The sequence below is a fragment of the Tauraco erythrolophus genome, chromosome 4 (assembly GCF_009769465.1).
Source record: "Tauraco erythrolophus isolate bTauEry1 chromosome 4, bTauEry1.pri, whole genome shotgun sequence".
Taxonomy (NCBI): domain Eukaryota; kingdom Metazoa; phylum Chordata; class Aves; order Musophagiformes; family Musophagidae; genus Tauraco; species Tauraco erythrolophus.
Genome location: NC_141468.1, coordinates 14,936,631 through 14,956,920, shown reverse-complemented (window position 1 = coordinate 14,956,920; position 20,290 = coordinate 14,936,631). Strand labels below are relative to the sequence as shown.

At 39.5% G+C, this 20,290-nt stretch overlaps 1 protein-coding gene across 2 annotated transcripts in view; it reads left to right on the top strand.

Annotated features, from left to right (window-relative positions):
• Positions 1-20,290, top strand: part of RELN (reelin) — a 308,977-nt gene that overhangs the window by 126,800 nt on the left and 161,887 nt on the right. For both annotated transcript variants that reach the window (XM_086611234.1, XM_086611233.1), the window contains exons 4-6: positions 2,661-2,731; positions 12,773-12,805; positions 14,011-14,089. In XM_086611234.1, coding sequence (XP_086467360.1) covers positions 2,661-2,731; positions 12,773-12,805; positions 14,011-14,089 — 183 coding nt within the window. The remainder of the gene's footprint in view (positions 1-2,660; positions 2,732-12,772; positions 12,806-14,010; positions 14,090-20,290) is intronic.

Sequence of the window (20,290 nt, the reverse complement as noted above, 5' to 3'; positions counted from 1 at the left end):
GCTTGCATTCAGGCACGCACTTGGGCTCCGCTCTGCATGTGGGCTGTGTTTTGAGATTTCCTCCTATCTGCCTTGTAAAGGAACTGTGTGGTTGCTGTCATTGTTGCCAACCTCCTGCGCTGGATCCTGGGCTGGTGCATAAACAGCATCGCTGAGGTCTCAGTCCACTGCTAACGCAAGGTTTCTTTCTCACTGTCTGCAAAGCGCTCTCTTCCACCCTGCCAGCCTGGGGAGGGATAGAAATGCACAAAATACCTTCTGTGCCTTAGGTGTGGCATTTTCTCACATGTGCCCAGGAGCACCAAGACCCAGGGTTTTTTTCTCGAAACATGGAATTCCCACAACGAGACATACTTGCAAAACATGTCTGTTCGTGCTGGGTTGGAGGCCACACTGGCTGTGGGATACCCTGCCGTTTGCTCTGCTAGCAGAAGTCACTGTGTCGCGTCCTTTTAAAGACGTCTGGGCATGTGTTTGGTTTTGAAAATCGTTTCGTCCGCTTCTGACTTGTGTGTCCACATATACCTGTAAGGAAATCGCAGAAAAGTAGATAGTGATCATGGTTTCTTGCATATTCATCGCAAAAGAGATTTAAGAAATATTTTAGTTCATGCTTTTAAACACGACTTAAAGTCTCAGCTTTCTTGCCTGCCTTGATGCTGTGGGGAGATGTATTTGTTTTTATTTTACTCCGTACTCAGTATGTTGACTGGTCATGACAGCAGATGAAGAAATGCTAGTGAAGAACTCTGGCATGACGTTTTTCTGTATTTTACAGAAGTGTTGGAAATCCTATAATAGTTTCCATGGTGCACGTGGTATGGTCTACAACCAAAACCTCACACTGGTAATGCCATCCTAGGAGTGTTGCCAAAATACTGTTGCTACATGTCAAGCTCAGCTCCAGCTTTACGTGTGCCTCTGGCCAAGCAGCCAGAGAAAGCAATGCAGCTCTCCTTCCCACAAGCAAAGGAAGAGGATGCCCTAAAAACCGTAGGAGCATCAGGTGGCCATAGTATTGCATTTCTTGGCACACATACTGGTGTAAATGAAGCTTTTCTAAAGGAGCAGGAAGCAAATTATATCCCAGAGAAGTTTTTGTTTACTCCTGTTTGTACTCTTGACAGGCTGCAGATGGGTTTTACCCTGAGGATCCACTGTGTCTGAAAAATTTCATATTAGATATGTTACTTCTGTTGTTCTTCCTTGTCAGTGTAAAGAGCCTAGTAGCCAAGAAAAAAAGTACATATTTTGACTTTTCTTTTGGATCATTCCTTTATGCTCCTTCCTGACATTTTCTTAAGCAAGCGAGGCATGACCTGTTAGAGAGGGCACACAGCTGGCTGAAATACAACACTCATAAAGTTGCTTTCAGTGTCTATTTTGAGAAGTTCATACAGATCTATCTCGATCCCGTTAATGTTAATTATTTTCATTACTGACTCGGAGAAAGGACAAAGAACACATATGAAGAATGTGTATGAGTCTGGACAGATATTGGAAGAACTTTGGCTGTATGAAATCAGAATTCAAAGGCAACATGGGCAAATAGTTAAAGATTTTGAAATCTTCAAGATAAAACTGAAGTTGTGAAGTACTACACTTAGAAAAAAGGGATGGGATGAAATGAACAATTGGAAATAAAGAATAACTGACAGTGTTAGCATGTCAGCTCTGATAGAGAAAACCAAATCAAATTGCATTGTATCTCTAGCTGATTATGAGAAAACAAAATGACAACTCTTTCTCCATTGTACATTAGCTGGTCTGTTAGCTGGGGGTGATTAATCGGAAATAATTGTTCTTTAAACAAAACTGGTGAGACTTCAAGTATAGAAACTCTGTGTGCAGCTATAGGTGTAGGACTTCCTCAAAGATAGAGACAAACTGAGACCAAAGGAGGCCAAGAAAACAGTCCATTGTTCAGAAAGTGAATGGTTAGAGGACAGGCAGTGTGAAGGTACCGGGCTTCTTACTTTGAGGAAAAAAAAAGAGAAAGAATGATGATGATTTAAAAAACAACAACAGCAAAAAAGGAGAAAGTATTTCAATTTGGTTTTTCTGGACAATGAGGGAAATTAAAAGAAAGAACAACTCAATTGGCAGCAAAACCCAGCGAAGCGTACCAATAAATGTTGTAGGGTCTCCTATTCTGGAGATGTTTGACAGAGGCCTGGGGCAGAGACTTTACTTGTCTCTCCCTTTGTTTCCAGAGAGGATTTCTGAACATCCATTCAAGCTCTGCGTTTCTGTCAATAGCATATAACTACTGCTACTGGTATTGCCTACTGGATCGTGTGACCATTAATTTCACAGGGCAGCAGCTCTGTCACCATTTCTTCTGTTCTGCTCTGAGACAGATGCGCCTTCTTAGGCAGAGTGATGTGCTTAACTTTGAGATTTGCTTTTACTCATGTCCTTCCTGAATCCTGGCTCCAGTGGTTTTTGTTACTAACCTAGGCATTTGGCTTTAGGAACTTTTCCTATGCACAGAAACAATCATTACAAATTATTCTATGCATTTAAAAGCGTGCAGAAAGAAGAATACAGGAAGAAAACAAAATGGGGCTTCTGATTTGATTAGAAATGCATATAGATATACATATGCATATATAAATAAGTATACTACATTATTTACTCTGTCTTTTTTATGTTCACAGGGCTACAGCTACTCATAGGGGCCAAGTTATATTCAAGGATGCCTTAGCACAACAGCTGTGTGAACAGGGAGGTAAGAGCCATTATCATAATAAAAATAATATCTGGCGAATGTGGTTTTCCATTGTACACGCATGTCAGTGTTACTCATCATGAAAGCTCTTTCATAGAAAACCTAGGATCAGGATCTTCTTTATATTCTTAAAACTGATACTTTCTTTGGCTTCATACTTCCCATTAGTGATATGGGAAACTCCTCTGTCCTCTCTGATAAATGTTGGGGAATATACAAAAATTGAAGTAAATTCTATTATATTTTACACTCTACCTGAAATCAGCCTGTAGCAACCAAGTTTGTTTTGTTTGTTTTTTGTCAAAACCAGTAAGCTCGGTTTTAACTTTCACTGTATTAACTATAAGCAAAAAATGCAATGTGCCTGCAGCCAAAGCTTTATTTGCCATCCAGCTCACACGTAGCTTTGTGAAGAACCTGCCTTCCCATTTTGTGAAAGTAGGCCATCACATTTTTTCCTGTCTCCTACAACATTTGATCTTTTTTATAGCTAAACAAAATATTTGACTTATGCAAACTTTAGAAATCTAATTGTTTGCACAGCTTATCATATATAACCTTTTGATGAATAATCTAAAAATAAATGTCCTGTTGTGAGCTGTTGTCTGCAAACAGTACACTGCTTTGAACCTGCTTCATTAAAACACTGGGAAGTAGGGGAGGTATCCGTCATTTTTGGTGCAGGACAGAAAGGAGTTTCTGTGCCGATACAGTTTTCTCTGCAAAATTTCAGTGATATTTCTGTGTGAAAAGAGACAGTGAAACTTGGGCCAGCCAGTCTAAAATAAATGTTTTTAAATTAAGAATGTGTTGTCATATTAACAAACAAGAGAAAATCCCCCAATATATATCTTTTTGAGGCATTAGAGCTGTAGTGGGGTTTTTTTTCCTATGAGTTTGGAAATACATGTGCAATGGCTTTTGCAATAAGAAGTTGTTGAACATTATGTCAGGAGCATATACTGAGTTGTTCATATAAGGTATGAATAGTACCTCTGTGGTAACAATGGAGAAGTATTTCAATTTTCTATTTCAGTATTTGAGTTTTCAGTATTTTAATATTTCAGTGGGAAGTAGGAAGGGGGAAAGGTGACTGGAGATGTCAGCTAAGAAGCTGGGAATTTAAAATGAGTTAGATTTTGAATTAATTGGAAAAATGTAACACAACTGCTGGCAATCAGAAGAGAGTGTTACAAGGATCTGAATGGAAAGCGTTTGGGTCAGGTGTGTATCGATATTTTAAATGTGTAGAAGGAAAAACATAGAGAGATTACCAAAATGTATTTGGTATTCAGAACAGGAGATAAATTTCACAGTGTGAGTGTGGAAAAGTAGTGTTTTGGTGACTAATATAAGGGGATTTGGGAACAGAAGCGTTGGCAGAATCACCATTTGAGATGTGCAGAGGATGGTGAGGGTATCTCACACAGGCTACTTACTGGACGGACATGAGTCAAGAGTGGAAAAACTAATATGCAGAGTCATCAGCATAAAAGGATGAAAAGTCTTATAAGTAGGTGAAATTGTCCAAAGTGGGGCTGCATAGTGAGAGCACAATGGCCAAAGGCAGTCTGTGGTGGCCAGAACAGATAAGGAAAGGAGAAGGAAGTAAAAGACACATTGACGGCGGAGTGACAGAGAGCTGGAGAGCTGGCAGCGACTAGCTTGACAGAAGCTACGTGCACACAAGCTGAAAGGAAATATGTGACTCTTCATGTCAGAACTGGTAGCATGGTCAAGGAGAATATGGGCAAAGCAACAAGATTTCTCCCTGCTAGAAGAAAATACCCTGATAAGTTGAGACTAGAGAGCAGAAATCATAGAATCATAGAATCATACAATGTTTAGGGTTGGAAGGGACCTCAAAGATCATCTAATTCCAACCCCCTTGCAGGCACACCCTCCGCTACACCAGGTTGCCCAAAGTCTCATCCAACCTGGCCTTGAACACTTCCAGGGATGGGGCATCTACAGCTTCTCTGGGCAACCTGTTCAGTGTTTCACCACCCTCAGAGTGAAAAATTTCTTCCTTATATCTAATCTAAATGTCCCCTCTTTCAGTTTAAATCCATTGCCCCTTGTCCTGTCACTACACGCCCTTGTAAAAAGCCCCTCTCCAGCTTTCCTGTAGGCCCCCTTTAAGTACTGGAAGGCTGCTATAAGATCACCCCAGAGCCTTCTCTTCTCCAGGCTGAACAGCCCCAACTCTCTCAGCCTGTCTTCACAGGAGAGGTGCTCCAGCCCTCGTTATCATCTTCGTGGCCCTCCTCCGGACCCACTCCAGCAGCTCCATGTTCTTCTTGTGCTGGGGACTCCAGAGCTGAACGCAGTATTCCAGGTGGGGTCTCACAAGAGCAGAGTAGAGGGGCAGAATCACCTCCCTGGACCTGCCGGCCACACTTCTTTGGATGCAGTCCAGGATATGGTTGGCTTTCTGGGCTGCCAGCACACATTGCTGGCTCATGTTGAGACATGCTGTACCAGGAGATTTTAGTAGGAGAGCTGACAGGAGAAACTGTAATTCTTTCACCCTTCTCTGCTTTACATTTTTCCAATTTTGGAGCATAACTTATCCTCAAATCAACATTTTAGCAATACTTACGTTGGTTAGAACAATAAATCATAATGGTACTCTGTGCTGTCCCTGGGTTCACAGGGACTCTACAGGATGAGAAGATGGGATTTGGGTATTGGTTGTGTGTAGAGAACAAAAGATGCTGAGACATGCCATCCTTGGGCCTTCACTGGCTGCTCAGCTGTGACAGTCCCTTTGCCTCCTCCTCCAACCCGGCCACTGATAGACATGTCCTGCACTGCTCCCCTGAAAGGGCCTCCAGCTTCTCCACCTTGTTGTAGTCTCTTGTAGTCTCATGACTTCTGTGTTTCCCATGATTTTCCCAGCAACTATTTTTGCTTTATACACAGTTGCTTCAGAGACTTTCTGGATTTGTCTTCTCCAAAATATTGGATGTCATTGCGGTAACTCTGTGAACATCAGGTTTGACTTAGTCAAGGGTCACCCAGAGGTACTGTTCTCTCAGCAGTTCACGATGTATGACAGCCGTGTAATTAGTCATCATAATTTCCTGTAATATTGGTGTGCAAGCTTCTCAGAGGTTCTCTTGGTCCTTCTCTCAGATTTTTATCCTCACCAAGGCTCGTCTCCCCCTAGTTTCCCAGCTTGGCCACAGTTTTCCTGATCCAGCTAGTCAACCATCTCCTTGCCCATTGTCCTTCCTCTCGTCTGTTCCAGTGCCACACTTTCGTTCGCCCTTTTGTTCTGATTTCCTCAGCAGACAATGTGCATTGCATTGGTCCTGCTAACCAGTGCATACTCTTATAACTCTTACACCATTAGGATTAATTTTCCTATTCAAATAAAAGATGCTTTTTTTAAAGTAAACCTCTCTTCTTTTATTCCATGAAGACAGTCAGCGTTTCATCAATACTATTAATGTAAACAAATGATTCTTTCAGAAAGAATTAGTAGATTTATTTAAATGCAAATATCATAGTAAGATACATGCAAAACAACAAGGCAGATTGACGTAAATGAGGTTTTATGGTCTGTTTCTGGCCTTAAACATTACTGTACTGAAATGCTGTAGTGAGTGATGTAACATATTAAGTAAATAAAATAAAATAAAACCACAGGGCAACTTTGTATATTTATTACAGGATATCCTTTTATAAGTATGTTCACTGCAGATGATATCAGACTTCATAATAACTAGTACAAAGGATATACATAAAGCAAGGAATCTCAGAAATCATGTTCACTGTGGCTGTCCACCCTCAGATGTGCATCAGTAAATCCTAATGGAGTTAATGGGATTTTTGCAGTGAAAGGAAAGTGCAGTTCTTATTTTGAAGAGAATTAGAGGATGATAAAGAGCAGCATTAAGAGATGGCAATGCCAAACAAGCAGCCCTATATATAATGTGAATGGAATAAGGAGTGATGCCATAGGGAAAGACACTAAGGAAATAAAATAATCGCTTGAAAAGCTGTGTGATCAGCGTATAACAAATATTTTAGGAAGCCACAGAGATCTTTGAGAACTGATGTAAGCTTTAAAGTTTATCAGAATTTTATTGGATCTTGAAAAAAGGAGACAAAATTTATTAGACAAAAGAGTTAACCCAGCACAAATAGGCAAGAAAATAAGAACTGCCTTAGCCAAGACAGAAAAGACAGATATCTTATAAATACTTTAAAGGACAAATAAGGACTTTAATGATCGATGATATTCTTGCTGTTAGTAATATCTTTAATTAAGAATTTCTTCAACTTGTTGATCTAATAGCAAAATTAATGGAAAATAAAGCAAACTTATTGTTGTGCAGATTGATTCGTGTTTATTCCTGGTTCGAGTGGAGCAAAAATCATACATTACTAAACATTAGCATAATTGAAATGGAGTTGGCAAAACATCAGATCCGGCTGCACCGCACTGTAGAACTGACGGGATTAGGTCTGTATGAGCAGAGCGATGCTGCTGGGAGAATCAGCTTGCAGTGCGGGGACGGATGCAGCCGGCGCTCGCATCACACAACCCCACCTGCCTTTTCCACACCAAGTATGGTGCTAAAGGGTTAAGGAGACCATTTCCCGAGTACACTATGTAACTTTGGGCCAGTATTACAACAGTTGGGAATAAGGACCATACTGGGAGCTTTGTGAGTGTGTAATTTAGTTCCGACTGACTAGAGGAGAATCTCAGAGCAGTAAAACCTAAGAGATGGAAAAGATGAAGGATATCGTTCCCTCCTAGTGCAAAATCATTTCTGCAGCATAGTTCCCAGAATTTTACACAGTCTCATACTCAATGCCACAAATTATAGGATTGGGTTCCTTTCTTAAGAAACCACTCTATGGCCTGACAGATGCTTCCATATGAAAGTAACTCGTGAGAACTGGCCCAGACTGTCTTTTGTTTGATAGCTTCTGCCTGAACGTTTGTGGAAGACCTTTTAGGCATGTTTTGTACCTTGTAAATATGGATTTAAGAACACTCTGACAAACAAACGCAAAACAGATTGCAGGCTCTCAGGCTTGACCAGAGCAGTATTTTACAGAACGGAAGACTGGAGTTCAGAGCTGACGTATTGTTCCTCGGTTTATGTGTCAGCGAGAATAATGCAGCCCTTGGGCAACACAGACTCTCTCTAGGGGGATGTTCAGCCTCTATCATTCAATAGCAACTTTGTTTACCAGTAGAAAGTATTGGCAGGAGTCTAAATAAAAGCATTCATTTCCTTTTTCATCTTCATTTGGCTGCTAATGACAAGGAGACTGGTTTTTCATAACCTGCGGAACAGAATACACCTCTCTCCATGTCTCGTTTGTGATGAATTGATGAGCAACAGCTAATGGCTGCTGGCTGTTGATCGCTGAGCACCGTGTTTGTCTGGGGCCGTTTGAGAATTTGTGTTTCTGTAATTCACTGTTCCTTTATATTTTAAAAAAACGACTTCAGGGTTCTGAGAGGGAAAAAAAATGAAAAAAAAAAGTTGTTTATTTATTTTCCAGTGAGTTATAAGAATATTTTCTTATGCTCTGTTCCCTACCTATCTCTGGACACAGTCTTGATGCCACAGATCTGTGGAATATCAGTATGGGTAGTGCAAACTGATGTTGCTGGAACATGTTTAATTTGCGTTATGCTAGCTCTTTCTGTCTGAATAGAGACTGGTTTTGCTTACCAGTTGACTGTTACCATGTTTAATGATTTTGGTTCTTATTTTTCCACTGACATTAGGACCATCACCAAATCTTGTTTCCCTCCTCATATTCCAGCTTCTCTATCTGAAGATGACAGTCCCTTCCCGCTTCTCTTGTATTTCCCACTCTTCCAGTTTAACCAAAGCAAGGCATATTTTTTCTATTGGTTTAACCTTTCAGTAGCCTTACTTCATCCACAGAAAATTTTAACCTTTTACTTCAAAAGATGCCTTCATTATCCCTCATCCCAGTGACACAGAGCCCTACAATGACCCCATTGACTTCTGAATTCCCTGTTACTTTCTTCAAGTTTCTCACGCTTCCAGTTTGACTATGGCCTTTCTCTCTCTGAATCATTTTGTATTGTGTGCTTTCTTCTGTGCTTTTCCCTACCAAAGGGATTGCCTTGTCTACGAGGCAAGCATCCTACGTTTCCTTGCATTTTCTCATATTGTATTTGCTCATTCCTCTTAGATGGTGAACTCTGTTGAGCTCCTTTTCCATTCTTTGCTTAGTACAATTTGTCTCTTGTTAAGCTTTGTATATACCCAGGGTGAGAGTTAAAAATCAAATAATAAATAATTTTTTTTTTAAGAAGAAATGACATTCTCATTCAGGCTAACATGTATTTTGAAGCCATGCAAATACTGATTCTAAACTTAAAACCATCCAACCAAGTGCCTAAGGAACATTTAAGAAAGTGAATCATCGTTTAAAATATCATCTAATATGGCCTCTTTTCCCCTCTCAGTCTGAAGTATTGTATAATTATTTTTATTGTAAATGTTTTATGGTTTTGCCTTGTATAGCTACTCTGTGCTATATCTCTTTTTTTTTAGCTTTGTCATGCTATGCAAAGAAACTCCATTTGACTTCAGCCACATTGTGTGGCCTACTGTACAATCCATACTGATTTAAAATAAGTGGTTCTATAAACTGATAAAAAAGGCAGATCGAAAAACTACTGCAGTTGGTTTTGTGTCATCTTCTAAACATCTGTTATTTTGGGGACCTTAACTACAACACTTGAAGATCAACACTGTGCTGTTTCGCAATGAAATATAAAATGTAATATGGAAATTATTCATAGGGAGATTACAGTTTAGGCTTATCGCTCATTAAATGGTACCTTCACAGGCTGTTGTCATATTCAGCTCTGGAATTTGAATTACAAATTAGATGAAGGAATACCTGAGGCAAAAAAATGCTTAGGCTTCTCAGATCCTTTAGAGATTTGGGAAACATAACCCCTGCTCGACAAAAAGTCTTTATTTGTAAGAACAACCTTATGTCCCACAGTAAGTTTTTGCTTAACTCCACCTTTAGTTTATTTTAAATGAGTGATTAGTAGCACTCGTATGTATCTGCACAATTTCCTTCGTTTCAGTCCATTGGTAAGCAGTTTTGGTTTGCGATACACTATGCATACAACTGAAGAGCTGTTTTAGGAAAAATTCTGAGATTCCAATTTTGTATTCTTTAATCACATAAACAGCTAGTTATATTTAAAAAATGCTGAAATCAAAAGAGTTTTGCAAATGTAAAGATTCCAAGTGTGTGCTATATCTGTGCCTTTTGGCTGAATGCTGAAGTTTTTCATAATAACTTTAGAAAGTATCATTAGCGATTGTGTGTATCCTTGGTTGGACTGCCTTCCATGGAAAGCCTCTTCCAAAGAGTGATGCCAAGCTACCTGGGATGAATCTTGTCTTTCATTTTCATTTTGAGGTCTGAACTTCTTTCGTTGGAGAGGAAGGTCTCTTTCAATTGAGTTACTCTCAAGAGCTAATCAAGTTTGCTTGGCTAAATAATGAGTCTGCCCATGGCGTGGCCTGACATGACCGTCCTCCTCACAGATGAGCATTAGTGGAGTGAACACCTGTCTCTGAAGTTGATCATCCCTTAGAGATGATCTGGAGCTAATAAAAAGGGGTAATGCAGAGCATCAGAGACAGAGGTCTTATTTTAAGCTTAACCTCTTACAACATCAGAAATATTTCAAATCCTATACTGTAAAGTACTTCTTTTCCTACAGGCAAAATCCAGAGCAGCCTGCACTGCTCGATCCGGGAAATAATTCAGTGAATCCAGCTTAATCTATTTCCTCTGTGCAAAGAGTTTTTAAAAGTTTTCTAGATAAATTTACGCATGCCTCTATGGAGAAAAACAATGCCTGGGACTGCAAGGAACAAACATAGTCCTTTCCTGTGTCCTACCCACCAGTGCAGACCAGCATTATCCTGGAGGCAGTGCCGAGCTTAATGTGCAATTGGAGTTGTATTGCTCCAGATTTTGTACTGTCGTGATGAGAGATCTTGGCCATTGTTAGAGTCATTATTGGCATTTCTGCTGGGGACAACAAGATGCCATGGATAAGTTTCTTCTATAAAAAATGGAGCAAGTTAGCTGCATAAAGAAAAGAAAAGATTTCATATTTCTGCATGTCTGCAATTTCTATTCACTCTTAAGAATGCCTTTGCTCTTCACTGTAGTAAAGCTTTCAGTGGTCCTGTGGTTGTTTTCAGCATTGTCTCTCTCTCTATATATATATAAGGTTACTGGATGGAGTAAAACTTGTTGGTCTTACAAATTATAAGTCCGTTAAATCAAAGGTTTCGGTCTAAGCTAAATCAAGGCTGCTGCTGTCCTTTTCTGGTCTGCAGAAAAACTCAGTTGTTTCTTGCTCAGTCTTCTTAATCACCAACTTCCCCTTGAAACGTAGCAATTTCATTACAGCATGTCACGCCTCCATGCAAACCCAGTGTTTAAGGAGAAAACAGGAAGAGAAAAATAAAATTCTTGAGATTTGTGTTGGACTGTCTATTCAAATGACTGTGTGTGAGGGCTCTACACAGATTGCTGCATTCATTTTTATGTTTATTTTTAATTTGTCAGATGTTATGACAGAAATTACAGTACTTCAGTAAATTTTTGCAAATATGCTGAAGAAATCAGGAGCACTGATACAATTTAGGTCAGTGCCCAACAAGAAACACAAAATCATCAAAAGAATCCTGGCTTCAAAAATTCCCTTTTTTTGGTGTTCTGTTTATCAAAGTACAAAATACAGCTAGAAATACAGCTGCATGGGCAAGGTACTGAGAGGCAAAAAAGGTACCTGCTCCCCAGAAGCCTGCTTTTATGCACCCTCTTTGCCTCCATGAAAGAGGTGTAACTTATTTTGGATTTAAGATCAGGCAAGGTTATGGATGTAGTAGCTACCATGGAGTATCTAGCACAATGTGTAGTTACCTTCCAGGCTTTCCGACATTTTTTGTGTAGCTATGCCCTTTCAGATACTTTCTGGTTTAATTTGTGTAATGTTACACCAAGACTCCTGTTGCAAAGTGTTAGGAGAAGACTGTGGAGGGCCTTTTTACAAGGGCGTGTAGTGATAGGACATGGGGCAATGGATTTAAACTGAAAGAGCTTAGGTTTAGATTAGCTCTAAGGAAGAAACTATTCAATTTGAGGGTGGTGAGGCACTGGAACAGTTTGCCCAGAGAAGTCGTGGATGCCCCATCCCTGGAAGTGTTCAAGGCCAGGTTGGATGAGGCTTTGAGCAACCTGATGTAGTGGAAAGTGCCCATGCCTACAGCAGGAGGTTGGAAGTAGATGATCTTTAAGGTCCCTTCCAACCCAAACCTTTCTATGATTCGATGAAGACTGCTTAATAAAGTTTTGTCATTTCACACACATGCTCCCATGCAGCGTGTCATTACGATATTCTGCTCTTTCTTGGAAGGCAAAGACCTGCTGGGGAATTGATTCAGCAATTATGTAAAAACGTGCTTTAAATAAGTGTTTGATTCAGTGATTTGTGGAGTCAATCTGTTACTCGCTGCCCTAGGAATATTAGGATTTTTTCTCCCAATGATATACCCAGTAAAATGTTGTCCAGTGCAGTATAAATGGCCAAAGTGTGGCATTTTCTCCTCGCCTAGACTGTTTCTTTTGTTCAGACTAATTCCCACTCTCTTTGTCAATCACAAAATTACTGAATTTTAATCCACATTATTTCTAATAACATCTCATAATCCTAGACTAGAAGTGATCTTTCTTACCTTGCTGTACAACCACCTCTGTCTTTCATTTATTATTGATGTCATTTTAATTAGAGAAATTTATTTTTTCTTTCCTATTATATTTTTATAACTTTCAGTGTGTATCACATTTTTCATAATTAAACTGTTGGGATAGTTGACTTAAGAGAACATGTGCTGTACAATTTGTTTTATGCTGAATCAATTTTTAATGCTGCAATTAAGCCCTGATCATAGAAGATATTAATGCATTGTGTGTCTTTGTTCTCCGCAGCCCCGACAGAACCTCCCTTACATCCTCACCTAGGTAGGTAATCTGTCATTCTTATTACTAAAACTCAGAATCACTAACTTCATTGTAACAAACAATCTGTAAGGTCATATGAAACTAGCTCCGGGGAATTCAAATAAAAAGGAGACTCATATAAAATGAATTTAATTATGTCTAATCCTGATTAGTTGTTTTTTCATTGTGATTTTTATTGCTGTTTATTTATTGCCTTTGAGCCCTTGCAGTGCAAGTGGATGATGCTGCAGAGCTTTTCTTCCTAACTATGTATTAGACCATCTATTTGTACGAGGACCTGTAACCTCCAGCGTGAGACAGCACCATCACACCAGATCTGGGTCACTGAGAGGAAAGTTTTGTCCCAGTGCAGCTCCAACGTGCACCTGGGAGCAGGGCACTGCTTCTCCTGCTCTGCAAGTGGAGCATGGAGCACGCAGCAGAGCTCCAGCCCTGCACACGTTAACCTGTGCATTGCAAGTTGATTAGTCCAGGACAGATTCTGGCATCCTTTCTTGGTTTGAATAGTGGATGACGGTCCCTTCATTCATTTAATGGAAGTATTTGTAGAGAAAGGTCTGTTTTATAGACATACAGCTGCCAAAGTTTTGGGATTTGTTTTTTTCTGGTCATCATACATGAATGATACAGCAAATCCAGGGAAAAAAAGTGGAATCCAAAGCTTGCAGACCGGTGGTTAGAAGGATTTGAGTAATATAGCTCAGAGTTTATATTCCTTACATGCGTCGACTTACTGCCAGCTCCACTGATAGCAGCAGAGAAATTCCAATGACCTCATGGATTTTTGCTTATGAGTTATCAGAATGAACCTCTGACTATTGGAAGTGTAGTACACACACTAGATACATCTCACACTCCTTGTGACAGTGTTTCCAAAATCTAGATGCCGAGGGATTTTTTTCTGAACATTCAGAACAACCAACAATTTCGAACAAATGTTCTTAAAACGTTTGCTGTGTATGTGGTGATGGCATCTCTTCATAGCCATCGTACTTTGGTGCTAGATTGGGAGACTTCTTAATTTGGTGTGGTACTATGATCCGGAGTAAGTAAAAAAACTGTAAGTGAGAAGACCCTGCTTTTGCAACTCGCGTGCTTTAAAAGCTGGTTTCCTCGTTTTGCAATGCATTACTTTAGCTCCAGATTAGAACGCACTGGATGATTGCACTGGGGTTTTTTCATATCGTACTTTCTTTTCTTTGTAGCTGAAGTGCACAGTGACAGCGTTATCCTACGAGATGACTTTGACTCTTACCATCAGCAAGAACTGAATCCTACCATGTGGTGAGTTTCAGACTTCTGCTTTCCTCTGTACACATTTGAGCAAATCAAAATATTTTGGTTATTATAGTGAAAGATTTGTATTATGTTAATCCTAGATACTTCAGTTTACATTGGTGTAGTCTTCTGTGTGTCTTTGCTCCATGGGGACCTAAATATATTTGTTTATTAATTAATCGATTAATGAGTGACTGAGAAATTCTAAGCCTATTGAAGTGAGAGACAAATTCTCATTGACTTAAAATTCTGAATTAGTCTAAAAATAGAAAGAAGGAGTAGATCTGAGCTCAGTGAATGTTTTTATCTGAAGATTTTGATTTCTTTTTTATTTTATTTTATTTTATTTATTTCATGTTCATATAGTACATATTTCTGGTGAAGCTAGCTATATTTAAAAACTTTCTAAACTGAAATCAAGTGTTACCAAATAATTCAAAAGAAAAAATTTACTGGAATTAAACGCCTCCATCTTTCAGCTGCTGAAAATATTTAATGTTACTTTTTTTTCTTTTTTTTTGTGGAAGGCAAATATTTTCAAAGCTTATGTATTTATAGAAAGGAAAACCCTTCCCTTTTCAGCTCTATACAGCAGCTCCCAATTCGTAATTTTTTTTAATTTAATGAGATTCCTGAGTAGGGTCATTATATTATCACAGTCTACGTCTGAAACAGCAAGCACAAGTTGTTGTAATTCTTTAACTAGTAGACGCCGTTGGAGAATCCCAGGATACCACATGCATAAAAAGGCAAGTACAATTTAGGATAGGTCATCCAGAAACTTTATTGACTCTGATCATACTGAGAGAGCCCTCAGACAGCATCTCCCCCTCTGCTCCTCCGTTCTCTGCCAAATGATTGTAGAGACCCAATCCACACATTGTTTCAGAAAACAAGGAAAGAGGTGAGGAAACACAATCATTTCAATGTTAATAAAGCCAAGTATCCATCCCTGGGAGGGATAGACTCCTTAAGTTGCTGCCACAGTTCTAAGGACTCCAACAGTAAATAACAAGACCATATGGAGAGACGACTGTTGGTGGAGCCTATAGGAGTGATACACCCAATATTATTGTCTCTCAGAAGTGGGGAGTTGGAAACAATTGCAGACTGTTAGCTTTTAATCAAAATGAATGTTCTTTTAGCAAAGATAGCTCTTAACCAGACTTCTCAGTCTTAAATATTAATAATTTTACCACCACAATGATCACAGTGATAGAGTACCATTTCATATGATATATGTATGTACATCACAAAAGAGGAAGTTATAGGTCTTTCGTCGTACAAAACCAATTCTATTATGTATAGTGAATATTTCTACTGGTCAGACTATACCCAGATAAACCCATCTATCGGTCTCAACATGAAATTTTGAAGGTTGGAGTCCCTTAATTTGTATGAGATTGTTACTGAATTTCTATTTCTTCCAATCCTGTTTCATAAATATAAGTAATTTTATTGATTTAATTCATACAAGACACAGAAATATTTTAATGGCTTAGTTTATCTTGTTCAGACACACTCTTGATGGGCATTTTAGCCGTTACCTGCATTTGTTATTTATGAATACATATGTTCTGTGAAATCTGACTTCATTTTCCTTTTTATTAAGGCCTGTTGCAGTTTTCCATCTGTACAGGTCTTTCACAGTTTCACCATCTTATGTAAAGAGATTGTGGTTTATGGAATTTTATGGGTATTTTTCTTTTGAACATATTTACTGTAATACTTTTTAATATGTGCCCACTATTTTGCCTCCTTTTGTCCCTTTTGTATAATCTCTTTAAACGTTTTTCTGGAGAGATGCATTAAGGACCTGGAATACTATAATACAAAGAAATCTCTTTTTTTATGGGAATGAATAGATCAAGGACTCTTAATGGGTTACAGAATAGCTACCAAGGTAGATAGCTTTAGCAGCAGTGTGTTAAATGGACTTGAGTGGAAGGAAATGAGAGGAGGCATTATTTCCCTGCAGATGTCTCATAACTCACAGAGGGCCTGTCTGCTGGGAGCCTCTGTAATTTATTTATCCATTGCTCTCTTATCTTTAAATTCATCCTTGCTTTATAGAAGTCTCAACAGAGAAATTTCAGACTAAAAGAGCCCCCAGCCTCCTGCTTCTTTTGTCCCCAAGATTTGGGTCTGGTCCCCCTAGAATAATATCGACCCACCTTGGTTGGTGGGTCAATGCAGAGACGTGTGTGCTGAGAGAGTCCAGAACTCATCTCAACCCTGAGACAGATTTTCTTGTCATAACACCAGAAAGCCAACATCCTCAGCAACAATAAATAGAAGTGAAGCACAAGTAAAAGAAAACCAGTGAGGTGTCATGAGCCTTTCTGCCCTAAGGATTTCTACAGTAGCTCTGCCTCCAGTGAAGACCCTCTTGGTGGCAGAAAGCTCATTCTCATTTGATTGTCTAGTGGGAGTTAAATCAGGGATTATTAACAGTTTATGCCATCCACCCTAAAATTGCATTTTTTTCCCCTGGCAGCTGCTGAAATCCCATGTTTACCACAAACAATTGCAGTAACTGCTAGAGCAGTATTTCCAGCCCCGCTCTGTCCCCAGTCTGCTGTACTCTGAGCGTGGGGTAGCAGCTGCCTTGTGTGCACTGATCCCCCAGCAGTGCCGTGTCACCAGGGGCCAGTTGGACTAAGCCACTCTAATAATTTCTGAAACCATTATTTGTGTAAAGAAAAGTGTTTGTATTTTCCTATGATCTTTTCTTCTCAAATCCTATGTAACACTGGCTTGGATGTGATTAATATTGTCGCACTCCTCCTGATCCCCTTTCTGGCATGTGCAACTCTGGCAGAGATGTACAATCCAAGTGCACAAGCAAAGCATTTTATAGCTTCTCTGTGTGTCTAATTTCATGAGTCCCAGCAGAGCTGGTGTGTCACTCCATCGCTGGGAGAGGCCTCACATCAAATAACTATTTGCACAGAAGCACTGTATGATTTCGAGAGTGACTGCCTGGTTTTTATGGATTTCTGCTCTTTCAAATGCATTAAAAGACCCATCCCACCCAGCAACCATCTGCTTCTTTGAAGACTCAGGAGTGGCTACGAGTGTTTCTGAAGCCACAAGAGGAGGAGAAAGGGAAGGTTGGGATGGGGCTCTTCGTAAACAGAAAAATCACATCTGGGAATGAGTTTCTGGCCTAAATCACAGTTTGGTGATTGACAGAAAATGAGAAACTGCTGAAGGGGGAATGGACAAGGAGAGGAGGAGGCAGCAGGAGAGGACACATCAGAAAAAGAAAGCAGGAAGGATTTCTGTCCTGGGAGAGCAGGAATGGGAGCATGTTTCATTTTCTTGGGACTCAACCACCATAAGAATTTTCTTTCGTGGTGTGTCCAACCAATTTTTATGTTCTTTTCTTCCAGCATGCAGTCATGTCAGAATGTGATTATTTCTGAAGTCCCCAACCCATGGGCACAAGCCTGCTCACTTAAGAGAAGATTTCCTCATTTCTTGGGTCTCATTTGTCACCAAATTTACAAATAACTCTTTTGCTTGTGAAACAAATACACTTCACACATTCATAAATGTCCAATATATTTTACATCTAACATGTATTAGCTGTGGAATTTAAGGTAGATAACTACAGGTGATTGGTGGTCCATGAGACTTGCTGAAAATGGGCAGGAGTGTGTTAGTTCTGAAAGCTCAGGGACCATGGAAATAATTGATTTTCTCTGTAGGGAAAGGAAATTTGCACCATGTACTACTTGCTAGAGAAAGGCCAGGGAGTGGCTGGATGAGAAGAGATCCGATATGTGTGGTATCCTTAAGACTCTCTGGGTCATTGAGCATGTATCTGTGATCATCTTGCCTCCATGTAACTTCATAAAATTGAAGAGGAGAATGTAAAAAAGTGCTATATAAGAACTAAAGCAGGCCATGCAAGAACAAATTGAGAAAAATTATTCTGATTAATCCTATGATAAATGATTTAATGTTGAGACAAAAAAGAGGGGAAAAAGAAGATACGTAAGTTAGTAAAGAAGAGATGCTGGCATTAATGTAAGTTTCTATATAAAACACTGAATTTTATCAGTAGGGCAATAGAGAACAGTGGATTCAGTACATTTAAAAAAGAAAGACTCTGTACAGAAGCTTGTTGCTGGCTAAACTCTCCTTCCCATCTTGAGGCGATGTTTCATCTCAAAGCCTATTGGTATTCCGAACAGCAGTCACTTAGAGAAGACATACTCTTCAAAGATGACATGAAGAAAAGCTGAGCATGTAAGATCAATCAATAACAAAGAGGTTCCATCACTTCTTCATGGCATATGAGAAATGAAGAGTTACAATGATATTTCCAGTGGCAAAGATGTGGAGGAAAGCTTTGTGACAGGAGAAAGAAGTCCTAAAGCGGTTTCCAAATTGCACTAAAACTGTGGGATTAAACTTCAGAAAGATTTATGTTTAAAAATCTCTTGGCAGCTTGAGATGTTTTTCTTCTTTATAGTCCAGACCTCACAAAAGACATCAGTCAATATAATGTCCACAAACTCAGGTACTGTAGAGGGAAATGAGATGACAAATAGGGATGAGGAAGCAGCAGATGTTTCCCCTTCAGCAAAGTGAAGAACAATAGCAGAGAGAGGTGGGACTCTCTAAGCCAGAGATGAGCGTGATGGCAGGTCTGCAGAGAAGATATCTAGATGAATAAGACACGCGTCAACAGTGGCAGTGAGTACCAGCTGTGAAGGGAAAGCTGAAGTGATTTTAACATGCTAAGATTTTAGACCAGGCAGGTGAGAAAGATAATGTGAAAAGCTGCACCCAGCCAGGGCAATTAATACTGTCTCCTGTTTGTATAAATGGAAAAGAAATTAACCTTCCTGTCTGCACCAGGAGAGGAGTAAATTGGATCGTTTCTGAACATGTAATACGATGATGATGATCTAAGGAACAGCAGATCAATTATCTTCATACATTCCTGTCAAGCTACTGAGCAATTTATTGTCAGAGGTAATACATTTCAAAGAGACCACAAAGGTTTGAATCAGGATTACCAACAGCCATCCAATTTCCTATGAAATAAATCATTGTAGAAAAGGAGTGATGATGAAACAGCCATATTAGAAAGAAGATGTTTCTGGATTTCCAGACAACATTACAGAAGTAGAAGAGATAAACTGCTGTATCACTTTGTATTCATTGAAATATGAGAATTACAAAATTAAAATAGCCTTTGTATTATGTAGTCTGACTTCATACAAGGGACTAAGTGTTCCCTACATAGTATTCATAGGCAAAGTTTTCCTGCGATATCTGCCTCTCCCTGCACATATCAGGAGTTCAGGCAGATGCTCCACTATAAACCCTCAAAATGTAGGGGCATATAATGAAAATAATGCCCATAAACAGCCAGAATCCTACAGAATTCCAGGTGTTCTTCTAGTTCCTGTTCTTGTGTTCTTCAGCTATCAGAGTTCAGGGATCACGTGAAATTTAGATAGTGACAAAACACATCCTCCGGGAACTCTGTTTCTGTACTTTCTCTAAAAGTACACTTGGGCTCACTCACATGCTCTCTTCTTGCCTTATATTGGGAAATAGAATGATGGGCCAACTGCGTCTTACTAAGTAAACGTTGAATTCGATAGGAACCACATTACTTTATTAGAAGATTTAATTTTGCTACTTAAATCCAAAACACTAAATGCTATCAGAGTGAATTGCTGGATGACTATTGACATGCTCTTACAGGTAAAAACCTCAACGATTTTTTACATCTGACTTTGCTTTGGGAAGTGGAGCTGAAACTGACCTTTAATAAAATCTCAGAATAAGAGACGGATTTGGAAAGTGGGAAAGAAACATTCATCTTTGACTTCTGTAATGGACTTGGCATAAGAAAGCCAGTCCTGTGTTGAATTCAACCAGGACCATCTGAAGAGACTTAAAATAACAAATGCAATCAATTATTCACCACATCTATGCATCTGAAAACCAAACATCTATCACTCAGCACAGTTTAGCACTCTCAGACCTGCAGGGTACTGGGCCAGGTATTGTATCCTGCCCAGAGTTAACCCATTCTACCAAAAGTTACGCACACTTTTCTGCCCTGAGAAAGTCTCCTGGGAGCCCAGGGAGTGGTGAGGAGCCCCAGTCTGCTGCAGGAGCAGAGCAGGAGGTAGCTCCACTTAGTTAAATGTGTACTTTAAAAATTCATTTAAACAT